General features: G+C 40.3%; 1 protein-coding gene across 6 annotated transcripts in view; it reads left to right on the forward strand.

Annotated features, from left to right (window-relative positions):
* Nucleotides 1–20,437, forward strand: part of ATRN (attractin) — a 158,550-nt gene that overhangs the window by 92,164 nt on the left and 45,949 nt on the right. For all 6 annotated transcript variants that reach the window (XM_049650035.1, XM_049650034.1, XM_049650036.1 and 3 more), the window contains exons 19-24: nt 2,462–2,599; nt 5,341–5,434; nt 7,548–7,600; nt 10,456–10,550; nt 13,177–13,255; nt 15,166–15,323. In XM_049650035.1, coding sequence (XP_049505992.1) covers nt 2,462–2,599; nt 5,341–5,434; nt 7,548–7,600; nt 10,456–10,550; nt 13,177–13,255; nt 15,166–15,323 — 617 coding nt within the window. The remainder of the gene's footprint in view (nt 1–2,461; nt 2,600–5,340; nt 5,435–7,547; nt 7,601–10,455; nt 10,551–13,176; nt 13,256–15,165; nt 15,324–20,437) is intronic.

Below are 20,437 nucleotides of genomic sequence, written 5' to 3' on the forward strand. Positions count from 1 at the left end.
TTCTTTTTACTTTTTTGGTGGAATCTTTTGAAATATACAAGTTTTAAATTTTGTGAGTTCAGTGTATCAGTGTTTTCTTTTATCCCATGTGCTTTTGGTACTGTAAGAAATCAGTGCCTAACTAACCCAAGATCACGGAGATTTACTCCTGTTTTCTTTTTTTTCATGTTTGTTTATTTATTTCGAGAGAGAGAAAGTGAGTGATGCACTGGGGGGAGGGAGGGGCAGAGAGAGAGGGAGAGAGAGAATCTGAAGCGGAGAATTGATACTCAAGAGAGAATCAGCCTGATGCGTGACTCAGTCCCATCAACTGTGAGATCATGACCTGGGCCGAAATCAAGAGTCAGACTCAACCAACTCAGCCACTCAGGTGCTCCTCCTATGTTTTCTTTTTTATTTTTTTTTTAATAAAATTTTTAAATGTTTATTTTCCCAAGAAACAGAGACAGAGCGTGAGCGGGGGAGGGGATGAGAGAGAGAGAGGGAAACACAGAGTCTGAAGCAGGCTCCAGGCTCTGAGCCGTCGGCACAGAGCCCGATGCGGGGTTCGAACTCATGAACAGTGAGATCATGACCTGAGCCGAAGTTGGACACGACTAAGCCACCCAGGCACCCCCTGTGTTTTCTTTTTTAAAGTTTCATAGATTTTTTCTTCTGTTTAAGTCCACAATCCATTTTGGGTTTATTTTTGTATGTTGTGTGAGGTTGAACAGACACAGAGCTGGTCACGAGATACTTCCTGCTGTTTGCCACTCTCCCAAAGCCTGCTCTGTCTCCCAGCCTCAGTTGGATTTTTCAAGTGTCCGTTGGTCAAGTGCATCTAGTAACTTTCCCTGTCCCCACCTTCTACATTAGGAGACAGAATGTCTCAACTCCCCTTTTTCTATTAGATACCTGACACTATCTGTTTTGTAATTTCTAGAAATTGTTCAGTATTTCGGAAGTATCTCTCAATACACTTCTGATAGCACTTTTTCTTCTTATCCCATACTCTGATTGATTTATGCTTGTTTTTACATTTTTTTTCTGTACTTTCAGTGGGATTTTGAAGGGGAAGAGAGAGAGAGAGAGAGAGAAACATTTGTTCAGTCTTTTTATCTTGAACTAGAACACAGATTTTTATTGGTAAATGGTTTTAGGTATTACATTTTGTGTGTGTGTTGTACTTTGCCCTTTTGACACCTATACAGTTGTTCACCTTAACAGGAACAACATGTATATCCCACACCAAGTATTCTTGGTGCATTCCTAACTGATAGAGTCATTTTTAAGTTTTTCAGCTGCAGTCTGTATAGGACAAGTCAAATACCTGCAGGGATTAGAAAAGAGGTGGGTAAACAGAACTGATGCAAGACTGTGGAAGGTTGCCGAGACGGTGAAAACCTGTATCACGTTGGTCAACCAAGAGAGATCTGCAAAGGTTGCTAAAAAGTAAACCTTAAATGTTTTCACCACAAAAAAACAATAGTAATTATGTGATATGAGGCAAGGCTAACATTACCGTAGTAATCATTTAGTGATATATAAGTGTATCAAATCAATGCATTGTGCTCCTTACACAGTAGTATCTCAGTAGAGCTGGAGGGGAAAAGACAGACTTGCAGAATGAGATCTTCCATCTGTAGTGGTACAGGTTATGCACTCTGTGGATGGCCCCACTGGAATCTGCAGTGAACAGCAGTCCTGAGAGGCCCAGGTTTTATATACCTTTCTAGTTGTAAAGTCCTATATGCATCAAGAATCTTACTAACTCCACTTGTGGAAATGTTTTTATATATAAAGTGGTTATTTTTCTAAAAGAGAAAAATTGCTGACAGCTCAGAGCCTGGAACCTGCTTCGGATTCTGTGTCTCCCTCTCTCTCTGCCCCTCCCTGCTTGCAAGCTCTCTCTCTGTGTCTCGCACACAAATAAATAAATAAGCATTAAGAAATTTTTTATGGTTTATGATAGATGAAATAACGTAAAGTAACCGTGCTATAAATTTAAAAAAATCAAAATTGAGTGTTAATATGAGCACAAACTGTGTTAAACTGTACAGAAAAAATACTGAAACTAAAATTCCAAATGTGCACAGTGATCTCTGGGTTGTGCAGTTGATTATGATTTTCCTCCCTTCCTTATGTTCTTCTCTCGTGAACATACATTATTTTACAAACAAGAGCAAATTATTTTTTTTTAATTTTTTTTATTTTTTATTTATTTATTTAATTTTTTTTGAGCAAATTATTTTTTTAATGGCTGTAGACTTTCACCTTGCTGTGGTATATTTCTGATTTCCTGGACTAGCCGTATATGGATGTTTTGATCTCATTTCTCAAACTAGTTTTTAGTGGGCCAGTTTTAATGATTTTGCATTTATGGGTAATAAGGTAATAAAAGACAGTTGCAAGTAAATCTCGTGGAACTGACTCCACCCTATTCTACCATGGGACAGGCCCCTTCAGATTCTTTTTCTTTCAGCTTGCCAGTGCAACGGGCACAGCAAATGCATTAATCAGAGCATCTGTGAGAAGTGTGAGAACCTGACCACAGGCAAGCACTGCGAGACCTGCATATCTGGCTTCTACGGGGATCCCACAAACGGGGGAAGATGTCAGCGTGAGTCACGTCCCTCGGGGTTACTGACTGCAAAGCAAGCAGAACACAGTGCTTCTGTTTGACTTGAATATCTAGGAGGAAAAAAGCCACTTGGTTTTGGATACTGCATTTCTTTGTCATACTTGTCAGGAGCTCAGCTGAACGTGGGAGGGAGTGAGCAAGGCTGCCAAGTGTCTGAGTAGCTGGTTAAAGCAACGAGCCAAAAATGGAAGAGTTAAGCCTTTAATCATTCACTGTGAGGGTAAAGCAAAAGGCTTAAACCTGAAACCGGGAAAGCTCTGAGTCCCCTCGCTCCGTTTCCAGCCCCCTAGAGTGAATGCTGGATGACCGTCAGGTGGATCAGCACAGAGGTGGGGAGAGCCCCTAACAGCAGGCTCCAGCAAAAGCCTGTAAGGGACCCTGAGCATGGGAAGGGAGTGGGAAAGTGCCAGGGACCTTACTGAACTCGGGGGCAGTGTCTTTAGGGCTACCCCCTTCTTCCCCCTGAGGAGGCTCAGCAGAGGCAAGAAGGTCTGCCCCAGACGTCAGATAAAGAGATGAGGGAATGCAGGCGCCTGAGCTAGAAATGCAGACATGTGAGAGTGTGGCCTACTGGGGGTGGGACAGGGTGGGGGCTGAGACCCTGCTGGCAGCTCCCTTCAGAGACTGCCACCCAGGCCAGTGCAGGAGGCCAGTGAGGTAAACCTGGGTCATGGGCTGTGGTCAGGTCCCAAAAACCACACACAGGGTTTTAACCAGATGCAGGACTCCTCAGCACTTCTAGTATATTTTAAGGATTTAAAATGATGAACTGCTTTTTGGCTTGTTCTTGTTTGCATTGGGAAGACCCTTCAGGTTCTGAGCAGGAAAGTAAATAGGAAAGGAAAATCTTTGCTCACTTCCCAAATCCCACCTCCAAACTCCTTAGCACAGCCCTTGAGAATCTGATGCCAGAGCAACCAGGAGAGAGCTGGCATTTTAGCCGTACATCCCTTCACCTCTCAGGGGTCAGTTTCCTCATCTGTAAAATGGGGAGAATAGGGTGGGGTTGAGGTGAAAGTGATCAGAGCAGGGCGTTCAGTAGATGTGGGCAGTTATTAGTACCCTCCTACTGCCCTTTCCCACCACTCTTAAGTAGAAAATTCTTGCTCAGATTGAAAGGTATTTAGTAAACATATTTTCCCTCCTCATTATGACTGGGCTTCATCTGTTCAATAGCAGTCAGAGTACCTGGCATTACTGGGGAATGTACACAAGACGCTGTGCCTGAGGCCCCCTCAGGCACCAGACCTCGGGCACCTTTATCATCTTCAAGACCATGCATTCTGCCTAAAAGCTCACTGTGGCTTGTGGCCATGCGGGGAACCACATCCAGGACATGGGACTGACTGCTGGGCCTGCTTGTGCCTCCAGGTGCCACCATCCCCATTTCTGCAGCTGCCATTTAGAAAAATGACATCCTCTGAGGCATTTGTGGGGCTTGAGTTCACTTGTCCAGAATTTAGAGCTAGATTTCTTTTTCAGAGCTGCAATCTATAACAGCATGATTCTTAAAATACTGTGAGTGGCACCAAGTTTGTAATGTTTTCCTCTTAGAATTGTGTAGTCCTGAGTGAAGGACAGTGGCCATGATATATTGAATGCTTACCGTGTCTCATTCATGTATTACCTCCCATCATCCTTGCAGCTAGCCTGTGAGGTGGATACTGTTCTCATCCCCATTGCATAGACAAGGAAAGTGAGGCCTAGAGAAGGTAAATAGCATGCCCAGAGGAGCTCCTCCTTACAGAGGAGCTAAGTGCGGGAGAATGAACTCATGCCCAGGCAGCCTGACGTCAGGCCTGAGCTTCTTGCTAACACACCCCACTCCTCTCTGTACCCAGCAGAGCCAAGAGCAGAACACTCATGCTTCTGACTCCAGCATCCATCCTCTTAACCGCTGCCCTATTCAGTTTCATGAGTTTCTTTGGGCGATTTTTTTCTTCACAGGATTTATTTTAAGTACACCTGTCCTCAGCCCTAATGCCTTTAATTTATTTACAGAAAAACAAGGTGTAAAGTGAAAAGGTGTTGAGCGAAAGGCTTGTTTCATCCCATGTATAAAATGTGTCCTGGCTCACACTTATGCGTTGGATGAAGAAGGTGATTTGTTGATGGCTGGAAGAAGAGGTGACAGGAGTTGTCTTCTGCAGAGGCTAAAGTGGAAGCCAGGGTAGTGAGCCTTGCGGGGCCCCTGACCTGCCATTGCAATTTCACCCCAGTTCTGAGCCCTGTTAGGATTTGAAACGTAGCCTTTGTGGAGCAGGCACCTCAGCTGAGGCTGAGCGGCCAGACCAAGCCTCCCCTCAGGGGCTGTCATTGCTCAGAGCATCTCCGTGGGGGCAGGGACTGTGTCTGTGTCCCCACACCCAGCGCCATACTGGAGATGCTTCACAAATATTTACTGAATGAATGAGTCATAGTAGTGACAATCCATCTATCAAAAAGATCAAAATAGATCAAAATGGTCGCTTCAGATGGCAGTGGGAACCAGCATTCTCTTTCCTCCTGTCCTTGGATTTTGGTTCTTTTAATGTTGCCTTTACATTATTTGAGATAAATCATTAGCTGAAAAACTTGAATCTTATCCTTTAAATGCTTTCATTTTCGTCTGTCTTTCCTATCAAATCCAATCCAGATAAAATTACGTGTTTTAGGAAAAGTCTGTGATAGTAGTCATCTCTTAAGCCAGTTGTGACCTCCACTCCTTTTCCTTCCCCCAGCGTGCAAGTGCAATGGGCATGCGTCGCTCTGTAACACCAACACGGGCAAGTGCTTCTGTACCACCAAGGGCGTCAAGGGGGACGAGTGCCAGCTGTGAGTACCACACCCTCGGGCCCCTGCCACAGGCCACACCTGGAGTCAGTGACTGACAGCCAGGCAGGCTGGGTCTGTGCCCTGTTGTCATGGGCTCTGGGGGATCCCCGGGTTGATGGATTTGGAAGTTCGCCCTGTCTACTTCAGACAGGTCTAATTTGGTCAGCCTCCATACTGAAGAGGTCGTAGGTTCAGCAGCAGTTCCTTAATGGTTCTTTAGTTCACATTTTATGTTTGAGTGACACTGACATTTCCTGGGTTCCTGACTTAGATTCATTTTTTCACCTCAGTCGCTACTCAGTTTTTGTCACATCCAGGGATTACACCCTTTCCCAAGAAATTTGGAAGAACTGGTATTCCAGGACAGTGTTTTATTTAGCATTTTAGTTGTCTGATAGTAGAGATGATCCTCAGGGCTTTAACCCATCCCTCCTTATTCTAGCATTTTCCTTGGTGAAGTATGTCAGACATCTTCCAAGGAAGAGTCTGGGGTTCCCATCCATGAGGATTCAGACAGCGTCAGACAGACATGGAGCTTTAGCCCTGGCTGAGCCTCCACTGAGCAGGGTGCTCTTGAGACAAATCACTTAACCAAGCCGAGCCTCACATTTCCTGTTCATCAATAGTGGGACTAGCAATAATTGTTTTTAGTGTCCTGGTGAGTTGAAACAAGAGATTATTCCCCAACAAGTATATACCTGTCTGCCTCCCCAGAAAACCTCATAAAACACGTGTTCCAGGTTGACTCGTTCTCAAGAAGAGACTTAAGTGAGAGAAATGCATAGTAGTATCACAGCATTGAGCTGATACAAACAAATACATCATTGGTGAACTTTTTTCCCCCAAAAAACAGTAGTAATAATGTCACCAGTGACCCAGACCTTGCTGGTGATGTTCAAGGAAAGAATTGCTCTGTCTGCATTTTATAGTTCACACTGCTGTGCATATTTACTGGTTTCATGATGCCTTAAAGCTAGTATGTGAAGAAATGTTTAATCAAAGATTAAGTTTAGCCTTGTGATCTAGGCTCCTTTAAACAGAAAAATATAATAGAACTAAATTAACGACTCCTTTTCTCAGGTGTACAATAATGAAATGAGGTATAGGTCCAGTAAAAGACTTTCTCTTCAAGAGATTTTATTTATTTGTTTTTTATGTTTATTTATTTTTGAGAGAGAGAGAGTGTGTGAGTAGGGGAGGGGCAGAGAGAGAGAGAGACACAGAATGCAAAGCAGGTCCCAGGCTCTGAGCTGTCAGCACAGAGCCCGACACGGGGCTCAAACTCACGAACCATGACTTGACCCGAAGTCGGACACTTAACTGACTGAGCCACCCAGGCACCCCTATTGAAGAGATTTAGATACAAGCAAGAGCTAAGAATCACCTGGGATCAAAGGACACAATATCCCGTATTATTTATCTGAGAAGAGTGCTTGACCCAAGCTTTCCTCCCTTTCTTATAGCTCTTAGCTATTGGGCCTGCCAGTATGAATGACCTTGTGAAGTAGGAGATTTGGTTTTGCTGATGTTCATAAATGATATTTGTGTATTTCAGTGGAGGAGTAATGATTTCTTTTTTATTAGACTTTATTTTTTTTCTTCAGACTGGTGAACCACGTTCAAGGGTTTAACAAACAAAAAAACAAATAAATAAATAAATGTGATTCTCAGTGTTTAGCCTTTGCCTGCTTATTTTTACAGAACAGGATCAGTTTTATTCAGGGACAAGAGGAAGGAAGTGAGAAATGAATATTTGAAAAATATTTTAACTTCAGTCTTAGAGGAATATTTAGTCCACACAAAAGTAAAAATGTGTTTTTTATGTGTTTTCAAAAAACCAAGGATCTAGGTTTATTATATTTGGATTTGTCTCCTGCACTTTGGCAAATGTTTATTCGTTGGCGGTGGTGTGAACTGCTGGGCCATCACTACTGAACCTGAACACAGACTCTCATCAAGCTCCCTGATCTGAGTAACAGTGAAGAATGTAATTGTACAGACTCAGACTTGTTTTCAGTTTAGTTTTATATAAAAGGATCTGCTTGATTTTAAAATGAATGTAGATTTTGTTTTACCTAGCAATAGAAAATAATCTTCATTTTTATCCTCCTAGATGTGAAGTAGAAAATCGATACCAGGGAAACCCTCTCAAAGGAACATGCTATTGTAAGTGTTTTCACAATTCATATTTGTTTAAAGGCCAAATAGATCAATAAAACTTCATACTTTAACATGGGTTGAGAATGGTAAGTGCTTTAAGAATATCATGGAGGTGGGTCCTAATTTGATGTGTTTCTATTCTATCACATTTACTACATTTATGTTAATTACCTCTTTAGGAACTAATAAATAAAATATTTAATGATTAACTTACAGTGAAAGGTAAATCTGGCAAAGGGGCCAGGTTCTTATGGGTAAATGTATTTTCTTTCTATAGGAAAATCCACATAGTAGGCACAGTTACAGAACCAGAGAAACGGAGTAACGTTTTCGCATATCCACTCTAATTTTGTACCTGTTTTCCTGGATTGAATAGCATCCACTCAAAATTCATGTCCACCTGGAACCTATAAATGTGATACACACACATATATATATATACACATATAGATATACATTGTATGTGTGTATATAATATATGTAAATATATACACATATATCTCTTTTAGAAGAAATGAGAAAAACTTCATAACTTTGTGTAGGGGAAAGAATTCTTAGATATGATTCTCAAAGCACAATTCATAAAAGAAATACAATTTTTAAAAATTTTAAAAATTTTTATTTATTTTTGAAAGAGAGAGAGCATGAGTGGGGGAGAGGCAGAGAGAGAAGGAGGCACAGAATCCCAAGCAGGCTCCAAGCCCTGAGCCGTCAGCACAGAGCCCAAGGTGGGGCTCAAACTCACAAACCATGAGATCATGACTTGAGCTGAAGTCAGGTGCTCAACCGACTGAGCCACCCAGGCACCCTGAAAGAAAAAATTATTTATTGGGACTTTATCAAAAGTTGAAACTTGTATTTAAAAGAATACCATTAAAAAGTAAAAAGCCACAGAGAAGAAAAAATGTTTGCAAATTATGTATTTGATAAGGAGCTTGTATCCAGAATATATTAAAAAAACAACAACACTTTTACAACTAAATGAGGAGACAATTCAAGTTGAAAACAAGGAATGATTTGAAATAGACATTTCACCAAAGAAGACAGTTGGCCAACATGAACAAAAGACTTAGTAACATCACACATCTGGGGTATGTGTATTAAAACCACAGTGAGGCACACCCCTAGAATGACTAGAATCAAAAGTCAGTACTGTGACTTAATAGATGACTGGATTTTCACCTCTGCTCTACATTCAGTCTGTTGAATACACCTCTTTGGTTAGAGTACATTAAGAAAAACCTGGCCTCACCAGATAGAGTTGGAAAGGAGTAGAGTATTTTAATAACCCTTTCAGTTAATTATGGATACTATCCTTTGATACCATACCAAAACTAGACAACTGGTTATTTCTTAAAGATCAGTTAAATGTGGAACTCGAAACCATATCAGTGAATTTTTTGTAATCTGGTACATTACAACGTATCTATCTTGGAAAACAAAGCCAATACCCAATGCCAAGTTTTAGCAATGCTATGGGAAACTGGAACCATGCATTCTTTATGGGATATAAAATGGTGTAGGCACTCTGGCAAACCATTTGGCAGTTTCTTAAACAGTAAAAAATAAACTTAACAACAACTCTCCGTTTCCCTCTTCTTCTGGCTCCTGGCAGTCACCATTCTGTTTTCTGTTTCTATAATGTTGACTGCTCTAGGCATCTCATATAAGTGGAATCATACAGTATCTGTCTTCTGTGGTTGGCTTATTTCGTTTGGCATAGTGTCTTCAAGATTGTTCCAGGTTGTAGTATATGTCAGAATTTCCTTCCTTTTTAATATTCCACTTTGTGTATACTGTTGACGGACCTTTGGGTTGCTTCCATCTTTTGGCTATTGTGAATTATAGCCATGATCTGTTTGGCTGCTATGAACATGGTGTACAAATATCACTTCAAGATCCTACTTTCAACTCTTTGGGTAGAATTGCTGGATCATTTGGTAATTCTACTTTTAATTTTTCGAGAAACTACCATACTGTTTTCCACGTTAGCTGCACCATTTCACATTCCCACAAGGTTTCCAGTTTTTCCACATCCTCACCAACCCTTGTTCTTTTCTTTTCTTTTCTTTTCTTTTTTTTGTAGTAGCCATCTTACTGTGCGTGAGGTGGTATCTCATTGTGGTTTTGATTTGTATTTTCCTAGCGATTAATGATGTTGAACTTATTTTCATGTGCTTACTGGCCATTTTGAATATCTTCTTGGGAGAAGTATCCATTCAAGTCCTCTGTTCATTTTTAAATCAGGTTGTTGAGTTGTACAATAGACTTTTTAGAATTAAATTCTACCATCTTGGGCAGCTAGCTCTTTCTGCCCATGGGTCCTGTCCCCATGTTTTAATAAAACCACCTTTTTTGGACTAGGAAAAAAAAAATTATACCATCTTTGGCCATTAGTTTCTCTCTAAAGGCATGTTCTTTTGCTACATCACTTTAGTGTTTGAATGCTTTCTTGCTTTCTCGAATAAGATAGTCAAGGCACATATTCCTTGCTCCAGACCTGGAATCAGCCTATTTTTCCATGGAGTCTCGATTCCTTTTATATCATTAATTTATAGCTGTGTATCTTTAAGCAAAACCTAGCATGTAATAGATGTACAATTAATATTTGTAGGTGAGTGAGGTTGGAGCCTAAAGTCTCAGCCAGGATCATGATACAAGGAGAGTTTGATAGGTTATTCCAAATAAAACAATACTGCCCACAGACTTTATTTCCTTTGAAAAGCTTCCTAGTTCCCAGTTATAAGTGAGCTAAAAGTGTTTCCTGGCTGTTGAATATTTATAAGAAAATCAGTCTGTATCTCTAAAGACTTGTTCTGTTTTGTTTTAATTTTTGAATATACATTTCTTTCTTTCTATAGATACTCTTCTTATTGACTATCAGTTCACCTTTAGCCTATCCCAGGAAGATGACCGCTATTACACAGCCATCAATTTTGTGGCGACACCTGATGAAGTAAGATTTTAAAAGTTTTCTTGCTTTGTTTTGAATTCATGTGACTCTTTTTCTTGATCCTTATGGATAGAAGCACGACATTAGCATGGTCTCCAAAGTGGAGTACGCAGGACTGTTTAGAGGTGCAGGAAAGAAATGTTAGGATCTACATTTTATCTCCTCTCCATCTCAAAGACAAGAGTGACGTTGTTAAGATTTGTCAGGATCTGATACACAGGCTGATACTGACTCCACACATACTTGGTTTGCCCATCAACCCATTGCATCCCCATACAGGAAAGGAGAGCAGACTGCAAGGGGAGCTCCCCGTTAGAGGGGCGCATGGCAAGGCCCAGATTTATTTCTTAAAATGGACCAGACGCTTAACAAGTACCCTCAGATGGACTGCAGATTGAAATGAATGCCAGTGATACGAGGACAATGGCAGAGGTGACGCTTCCATGCCTAGAATAAGTTGTTAGCCTCAGTAGGAGATAAAACTGGTGAAGGTGCAATCGAGTCCAACAAGAAGTTGACCAGAAATCATTGAAATTATTAAGACTGTTGTTTGAAATGTGGGTTTATATCTTCTTTCATTAATGATGAACCACAGCCTGCCATAAGGTACTACCTAGGGGTAGAGGGAGCCAACATAGCACGACATTTAAAAGTGAAGCATTTAGAACATGAAGGCACACCTATATGATTTTTTTCAATGAAATATAAAGTCATTCAATGGCCAGTCCAGTACGTAATGAAATTTCAGTAAACTTGATGATAAATTATTTAGGAACCTCGTTTAAACTTTCTTATTTCTCATCAACATACACAAAGCCATTTACAGTCACAAAATTCCTGTCACAATAAACATAAATAATACACAGAGGATAATATGACAGTAGGCCCATTTATATTCCTTTGTTAACAAACATTGTTAACATTACTAAATTAAAAAAAAATAAATAAATTAGTAGTAGAATAAAATCCAGAGTGTGGGATGTTTATTATATAATGAAATGAAAGTAAGATTTATTTTTTATATTCCATTTTAATGGTAAATTTAAAGAAAAATGAACTAGAGAAAATCTATTCCAATGAGTGAATTTCTTTTTAAGTAAAAACAATAAGTAACCTTAATGAAAATATTCTGTGGACACACTGTATGTCGTATCATTTGAATGGCTCTGGTGACTGGTATTTAAAAAAAAAAAAAAAAAGGTTTTAAGATAAGGTTATACCAAAGTACCACACATGAAATTTGTTTAATACCTTATTCCTCAGCAAGTGGTTGAAGGATGTCTTTCAGGATGTGATTGATGTTGTTGATTTTATTTTAAATAAACAAGACTCCTCGTAATACTTCTTGATGAGGTGAGGAGCTACGAAAATCTTTTAACCTCTCTGGAGTTCCCTGTTTATCTTATGACAGAATATTTAATAGAATTATCCAATGTGTATGTTCTGTCTTTTATAAAAGCACTAGGATTTCAAGTTTATTGATCCTTTCCAAAAGAAGTAATTATTAGTAGTGTGCTTCCAATAAACATAAACACTTGAGCTGTCCCCTGCAAGAGGACAACAGGTTATATCAGTAAATGAGAAGGTAAATAACTGCTTTGCAAGAGAAACTTCTGGATTGGAGATCACATTTTGAAAATGACTGTTTGGAAATATTTCCATTGTTGTGATTTTGTGCTGTAAAGACCATTACAAATCTTACCGATCTGACTTGTTTTTTGATCTTTCAAGATACAGAATTTCAGCAGGATTGGATCCATTTACAAAATTTAAAAATATGACATCTGATTCACTTGCAAAAACAATTCTTTGACCACAAGAAAGAGATTTATTCGTCAAATTTCAGTGAAAACTTAAAATTAGCATCAGTTTACCCATTGTAGCCAACAGTGCACTTCTTCCCATTGGCTCAGCACATTTCTCAGAGATGTCTTTTTCAGTCATTAAAATCAAGGATCAAAATAACCTAGCTCTTCAAATAGTTGTCTTTAAGTGGTAAAGGGATTTCAAAACTAATGAGGAATATTCAGTCATATTTCTCTTGATTTTTTTTAGTGAGAGAAAAATGTTTTTTCAAATCCCGAATGGACACAAAGTATTTTTTTAAGTTAGTTTATTTCAGTTTTATATGCTTTTTTTAAAAGCCATTTCCATTTTGGAGAACTTCACAATATATGTAATCTATCAGCTCAGAAGTATGTAGGTTTAGTTTATAAATACACATAAACTGGGGACTTGGTTAAGTGTTTATGTATTGGTGTGAGCTCTCCAGACATTTGGAGCCCAACTACCTAGATGATCCTTACGACGCTGCTTCCCTTAACATAGGCCATATGATTTAAGACATTGTGCTCTGGTGAGGGGTTTTTTAAAAGATACTTTTTCATAGAGTTAGGCATATGATAAAGCATTAAATTATATATACTTTTAAGGGAGAGAAATGAAATTTATTTGGGAAAACTGGTTAGAAATGTTAACTCATATTTTATAAGTGTGAGTTTCTTTTAAGACATCGTAAAATATGTTTTGTAATGAAGAAAATTGAGAGTAATAAAATTTGATTACTGTTTTCTTTCAAAATCTGGAAACCGTTATAATTAATTTTCTAACTGTTCGCACCTCTCATCAGCAAAACAGGGATTTGGACATGTTCATCAATGCCTCCAAAAACTTCAACCTCAACATCACCTGGGCCGCCAGCTTCTCAGGTAAAGACATACCTAGAGAAGACCTTTGAAGTGGAAGTAGCAGATTGAGAAAAGTGATGTAGTTGTTGAGAAAGGGGGCGCTGGGGACAGACAGATGGGTTTGAAACCCACTTTTGCCACTTACTACCTGGGAGACCTTGAACCAAGTGTCCAAACCCCTCTCTAAACCTTAGGGTTGTCGTAAAGAGAAGATAACGATACTTACCTCCTAGAACTGCTGTGTAGATGAACTTAGGTTATACGTGCCAGCGCCTACCACAGTGTCAGACTCAGTACGTGCTCACCACCCCTGCCCTGCTACCAGCTTTAATAGCATTGCTGTAGCCACTGCTCCGGCACTCCCGTCACCTCCCCATCCATGCTTCAGAAGGACAATACGGAAATGACTCAGAGTTGCAAGAAATGGAAATATTTTAAATAGAATGAGATCTTAGTAAGTAAGGTGAAATATACTTTGGGAATTAAATCAAGCTCTCAGAGCATAGTGTTTGCTAGCCTGTTTACCTTGCTACAATTCACTAAAGAAAATCTGAAGAAGTAACAGGTGGGCCTGATGTAGTGCTTATGAACGTAGCTTGGCAGATCTGGGTTTGAACTCCGCCTGTTACTATGCTGCACTGTGCGATTAGGCAAATTCAGCTTTCTGAGCCAGTTTCTCGTGTATACAAGGGATGATTAAAACACCTAGCTGTGCAGAACATGGTGAGGATGAAATGACATAATAAACAAAGTAGTCAATGTAGTGCTTGAAACACTACCTTGAGCAGGGGAGGGGGAGAGAGAGAGGGAGACACAGAATCCGAAGCAGGCTCCAGGCTCTGAGCTGTCAGCACAGAGCCTGACGCGGGGCTCGAACTCACGGACTGTGAGATCATGACCTGAGCTGAAGTCGGATGCTCAACCAACTGAGCCACCCAGGCACCCCTAAACGTAACCTTTGTATGTATTATGTTTATCATATCTTAAAAGATATGCTATCTATCTTAAGACATGCTTATCACGTTTTAAAAGATTGTATAGAATTCAGAGAAGGTTTAGAAACTTGCGGTGAGGAGACACTTCTAAGAAAAAGTTGGAATTATGAGAGCCTTGGGAGAAGGGCAACATCTGTGAGCATGTGAATGCTTTTCAATGATTCTCTTAATGAGGACCCAAAAACCTGGGCTCCAGTCAGTATTTAATGCAGACATGGGAAAAAAAAATCTGTTTTTTGAGTCTTTGTAGATACTAGAATTCCTGGCTAAGGGAGAATATGGAATATTGAAGGGCTATTTGGGAAGAGGATAAGTTTATGCCAGATTGAGGGGATTTAAATACAGTTGTAGCTGATAACAGAAGGGACGGAGTGATTCCCTAGAGCTCCTTTCTCCCTGCTGCTGTTGAGACATGAGGTCACTGCTAGTTAGGAAGGGAGAGGTGACTCTGTCCCTGATATGGGGGATCAAGAGTACTGACAAACAGGTATAAAGGGGAAACGTAAAGCAGTTGAAGTGTTAACGTGCAGAGTGAGGGCCATTGCTTGTCAGCAGGATTCCAGTGGTATCTGTATTTTCACAACTGCATGCCATCGTTTCAGTGCTGAGGAGTTCCGAGACCCCTGCAAAAGCATTCTGGTTAAGGGCACAGCATTGTGTATCTGCCTTCCTGCTGCAAGTCTCACCTCTGCTTCTTGCTGGCTGTGTGACCTGAGCCAAGTTACTAAATTTCTCTGAACCTCAGTTTCCTGATCTATAAATGAGAATAATAAGAGTTGTTGTTAGAACTAAAGGAGATTGTGCTCTTAAAGGCTATTCCTGGAACATAGTGAGTGTTAAGTAAATGCTAAACTGTCATTATTAATGAGGACAGATTCTGCCCAAAAAAAGAAAAAAAAATGGGGCTCTTGTATTTCATTCTTTTCTTCCTGACAGCTGGAACCCAGGCTGGAGAAGAGATGCCTGTTGTTTCAAAAACCAACATTAAGGAGTACAAAGATAGCTTCTCTAATGAGAAATTTGATTTTCGCAACCATCCAAATATCACTTTCTTCGTCTATGTCAGTAATTTCACCTGGCCCATCAAAATTCAGGTAAGAAGTGCTTTTTGGTCTCAACCTGCAGACATAGTGAAATCTCTTCAGTGGAGGCTAAATCCACTAATTTGGAACTTGAGGTAAATGAGGTGCACAGTATAGCTTTGCCTTTGTAGTCTCTGTGGCAAAGGAACATGAACACCTGAGCACCGTAAAGAAGGTGTGGTGGGGATGGCTTCAGTCACTTGAGAAGGGAAATGATCCACGCTCTTGAAAGCAACTCGGCACATAACACGTTCAGTAACTACAGCTGTATTCATTTCTTCGATGAGCACTTGCCATGTAAAAGCCTATAGAGCTTCGGTTCTGGGGGAAGGTGGGTATAAATGAAATAAACACACTTCTAACCAGCGAGAGCCAGAGTGTGGGATGTGCCATACAGAAAGATGCCACAAATGCGGGCAGAGTTTAAAGGAAGATAGCATTGGGTGGCAGCACAAGGTTGCCTGTAAGAGCACAGGCCCTGCAGTCGGACAGGGGGATGCGTCCTGGCTTGCTCCTAGACAGATCGTGTAGCCGCTCCACACCTCAGATTTTTTGTGTATGTGACCTGAAAGCATGTCACCTGCTGCTGCCACCAATGTTATCAACCTTGATCGTTTTCTCTGTTCTTGGGTGACCAGTAGACTCCCTCTTATCCAAGACCCGTGACCTCATTTTTGCTCTTTATCATCTGCCACTGTCCTCAAGTGCCTTGCCTCCATACTTTTCTCTTTTACCCCCTGTGTGGAATTCAGGGCTGGGTGGACTTCCAAGCGCTGGTTCACCTTTAGCCATCGAAGCACAGTCACAGGACTGGTCTGTGGCCGTTCACCGACTCTCAGAAGCAAGTCGTCACTGATCAGTGACAATGTGTTTGAAAAGGACTTGTGGTGATTTTGTGTCCATGCCTTGGGACTGTGACTACAGAGCAATCTTCTCCTTCCTGGAATGTGAGGATAGGTTCTGTGTTGTGGTTTTTTTTCTCATCAACCACTTTCCTTTTTCTGTCTAGTGGTCTACCAATGTGCTCATCCTCTAATCGGCTTTTCCCGTTGCTCTTAGACACTGTCTGCTTCCCTCCTTGGCCAGCCTTCTCATAGTGTTGGCTCCCTATCTGTGCTTCCTCTTATCTACTCATCCATCAGCCCACACAGCAGTGCCTCCTTCCCTCACCACATCCTGAAACTGTCCTGTCTTAGCAGATGCCAGTCACTGAATTCTTCAGTCTCCTCACTGCTCTCTTGCTCACAGAGTGGTTTGAGTCACTGTCTTTCTGGCCTTCCTGGTCCTTTCTTTCCCTGATTCTCTGGCCAGTCTCCAGGGAATCTCCTTCCTTAAATATTGGGGTTGTCTGCGAATCAGTCACATCCCATACAGTTTCCCGGGGTAATTCCATCCCACCTGTAAGACTTATGGGATTCTCTGTATTGGTGATTCTCAGTGCTGTCTTCAGCCCAGCTTATACTTGAGCTCCAGACCAATATTCTTGGTGGCTGCCTAGACATCTCTACCTGGACAATCACAAGCTCCTGCCTTTCGCACATAGTCATTCCTATGACCTCAGCCCCAAACCCCAGGCCTCTTTTCTCAGTGAATGACACCACCATTCGTCCAATTTCCTTTTGCTTTCCTTGTTAGATGTGTATATCAAGGTTAAACTAACCATTAGTAATTATAAATTGATTTTTTCTTCTTTCTGGAAGAGATCATATAAGATTAGAATTCTGTGACCCTTGAGTACCTGATAGATCTCTCCTGTAAAATCATGAGATTTTGGTGTTTTATTTGTGGAGATTTTTTTAAACTGTTGTTTCAGCTTCTTTAAAAGTTATAGGATATTTTGGATTTTCCCTTTCTGTTTGAGTCATTTAAAATAATTTTTCCTAGTTATTATTTATTTAATTTTTTTCAGATGTATAGACATAAAGTTACTCACACTATCCTCTTATCTAATTTTTGCAGCATCTCTGCTTAAGAGTACTGAATCAGGGCGCCTGGGTGGCTCAGTTGGTTAAGCCACAACCTTCGGCTCAGGTCATGATCTCACAGTTTGTGAGTTTGAGCCCTGCGTCGGGCTCTGTGCTGACAGCTCAGAGCCTGGAGCCTACTTCAGATTCTGTGTCTCCCCCTCTCTCTACCCCTCCCCTGCTCACACTCTGTGTCTCTCTGTCTCTCAATAATAACGTTAAAAAAATCATAATAAAATAAATAAAAAAGAGTACTGAATCATACACTTTAAAATGCTTAAAATGGAGAGCACCTGGGGGTGCCTGGGTGGCTCAGTCGGTTGAGTGTCCGACTTCGGCTCAGGTCATGATCTCACCATTTGTGAGTTCGAGCTCTGCGCAGAGCTCTGTGCTGACAGCTCAGAGGGAGCCTGCTTCAGATTCTGTGTCTCCCTCTCTCTCTGCCCCTAACCCACTCATCTTCTGTCTCTGTCTCTCTCAAAAATAAATAAACATGAAAAAAAATTTTTTTAATTAAATAAATAAATAAAATAAAATGGGGAGTACCTGGGTGGCTCAGTTGGTTAAGCGTCCAACTTTGGCTCAGGTCACGATTTCACGGTTTGTGGGTTCATGCCCCACATCGGGCTCTGTGCTGACAGCTGGGAGCCTGGAGCCTGCTTCGGATTCTGTGTCTCCCTCTCTTTCTCTGCCCCTCCCCTGCTTGTGCTCTCTCTCTCAAAAATAAATAAATAAGCATTAAAAAAAAAAAAAAAGTTAATGGGGCACCTGGGTGGCTCAGTCGGTTGGGCGGCCGACTTCGGCTCAGGTCATGATCTCACGGTCCGTGAGTTTGAGCCCCGCGTCGGGCTCTGTGCTCACAGCTCAGAGCCTGGAGCCTGCTTCATATTCTGTGTCTCCCTCTCTCTGACCCTCCCCTGTTCATGCTCTGTCTCTCCCTGTCTCAAAAATAAATAAACATTAAAAAAAAAAAATTTTTTTTTTAAATAAAAAAAAAAAGTTAAAATGGTAAATTTTACCTTATGTAGGTTTTACCCTAATTTTAAAAAGTTTTAAATATCACAGCAAGACTTTTTTTTTTTTTTTTTTGGTAAATATAGATAAACTTAATCTAAAGTTTATACAAAAAGGCAGAGAGTCTCCAATAGCTGTAACAAGTGTGAAAAAGAGGAATAAAGTGGGAGGAATCACTGTATATAATGTTAAGGTTTATTGTTTAGTTACAGTAATCAAGACTTTGTGGTTGTTGGTGGAGGGATAGACAGATCAAGGAATAGAATAAAGAACCCTGAAACAGAACCACGTAAATATGTCGATACGATTTTTAACAAAGAAACAAAGACAATTAATTCAGTGGAGGAAGGATAGCCTTTTCAAATAAGTACCGCTGGAACAATTGGGCAACAACAGACAAATAAATGAACTTTGATCTAAACCTCACATCTTACACAAAATCAGCTCATTATAGATCATACCTTTTTTTTCCTAAGTAAAGTGGCTACTTATTCAGCCTCTTGTCATGTCAAAATGTTTTGTGCATATGCCACTATAATTAGCACACCCTCTGTAACAGGCAAAATTGTACATCAAATTATATTTCATGTTACCTCATTATATAAAAATATAAAGTAAAAATGATCTATCATTTCCATGTAACATTACTATTAAACAATTCAGCAGTAGATAATGAAGTGTGAAATCTTAGTAAAATATGATACAGGAAGAGCATAATGTAATTCTCACTTGTCGTTATTTGTTATGAATATACAAAGACAAATTTTTTAAATGTTATATTTACTGAGATTCTGGCAATAGCTTTATGTAACAAGACACAGCATACCAGGCCTGCCACTCAACTTGTTTATGGTAACTCTCAGCTTCAATCTGAAGCTGTTTAAAAAAAAACAAAAAAACAAAAAAATCAAAAGCCTGCTTTTTTTTTTTTTTAACATGCTAAGTATTTTGGCAAGTGTGCCGTTAAACACAGTAAGGAATTTAAGATAGCAAGAATAAGAAGTTAATAAAAAGTACCTGTGTCTATTTGAAATGATTCCTCTCCAAAGCCAAAGTGTAGTCCAAATTAATTCAAATGTTATAACACATTCTCATGCTAAAAAACATTCAATATTATTGAAGTGGAGGTAAATCCCGGAACTTTGGGGGCTCTGCCATGCTGCAAAGGGCTGTTTCTCTGGTTCACTTGACAGAGTCCCAGGATATCAAAGGGCAAGACTGCTGTACGCAGCTCTGACCGCCCATGAAGCATGGCTACGGTGTCCTCAAAAATAGGGTGTGTGAGGATAACAGGCACGCTACTCTGCTAGCTAAAGAGATAGCACCCTCCCCCTCAGAGGCCCCTTCCCAAGATAAATGAAAGTATTTAAGGGGAAAAAATTAAAAGACACTTATCTACAGAGTAAGGATTTTGAAATAATGTGATCGCTGTTTCAGAAATGTTAACTGGAGTCATCTGGCCATTTCTGATTACATCTTAATGATGTGTCCACGTTCAGTTTCTGTGGACGCATCATTAGATCCTTCTAGTCAAAAATATTAATTTTAGGGACTCTTGGGTGGCTCAGTCGGTTAAGTGTTCAACTCTTGATTTCAGCTCAGGTTATGATCTCACTGTTTGTGAGATAGAGCCCTGCATCGGGCTGTGTAGTGGTCGGGCTCTGCACTGTCAGTGCAGAGCCTGCTTGGGGTTCGTTCTCTCTCTCTCTCTCTCTCTCTCTCTCTCTCTCTCTCTCTCTCTCCCCCCCCTCCCCCCCCACTCATGCTCTGTCTCTCAAAAATAAATTTAAAAACTTTAAAAAAAAAATAAAAAAGAGTGTTCCTCTCAATAAATGGATGCAATATAGCATAATGGTTACAGTGTGAGCTTTGGAGAGCCTGAGTTAGAATTCTGTATCTATGTATGATACATTCATTTTTTTTTCTAACATAAAATGAAGGTAATTATAATACCTACCAAATGGAGTTGCTTAATGTATTAAGTAGATAATCCACGTAAAGCAGTTACACATCACTGCCTCATAGTAAATATAACATAAATGTTAGCTGCCATTATCATTCTTTTTATTACATTGGCTTAGCATGGAGAATGTGCTAGAGAAGGTAGCTTCTGTGTGTGTGTGTGTGTGTGTGTGTGTGTGTGTGTGT

The sequence above is a fragment of the Panthera uncia genome, assembly GCF_023721935.1.
Source record: "Panthera uncia isolate 11264 chromosome A3 unlocalized genomic scaffold, Puncia_PCG_1.0 HiC_scaffold_11, whole genome shotgun sequence".
In the NCBI taxonomy this organism is placed as follows: Eukaryota; Metazoa; Chordata; class Mammalia; order Carnivora; family Felidae; genus Panthera; species Panthera uncia.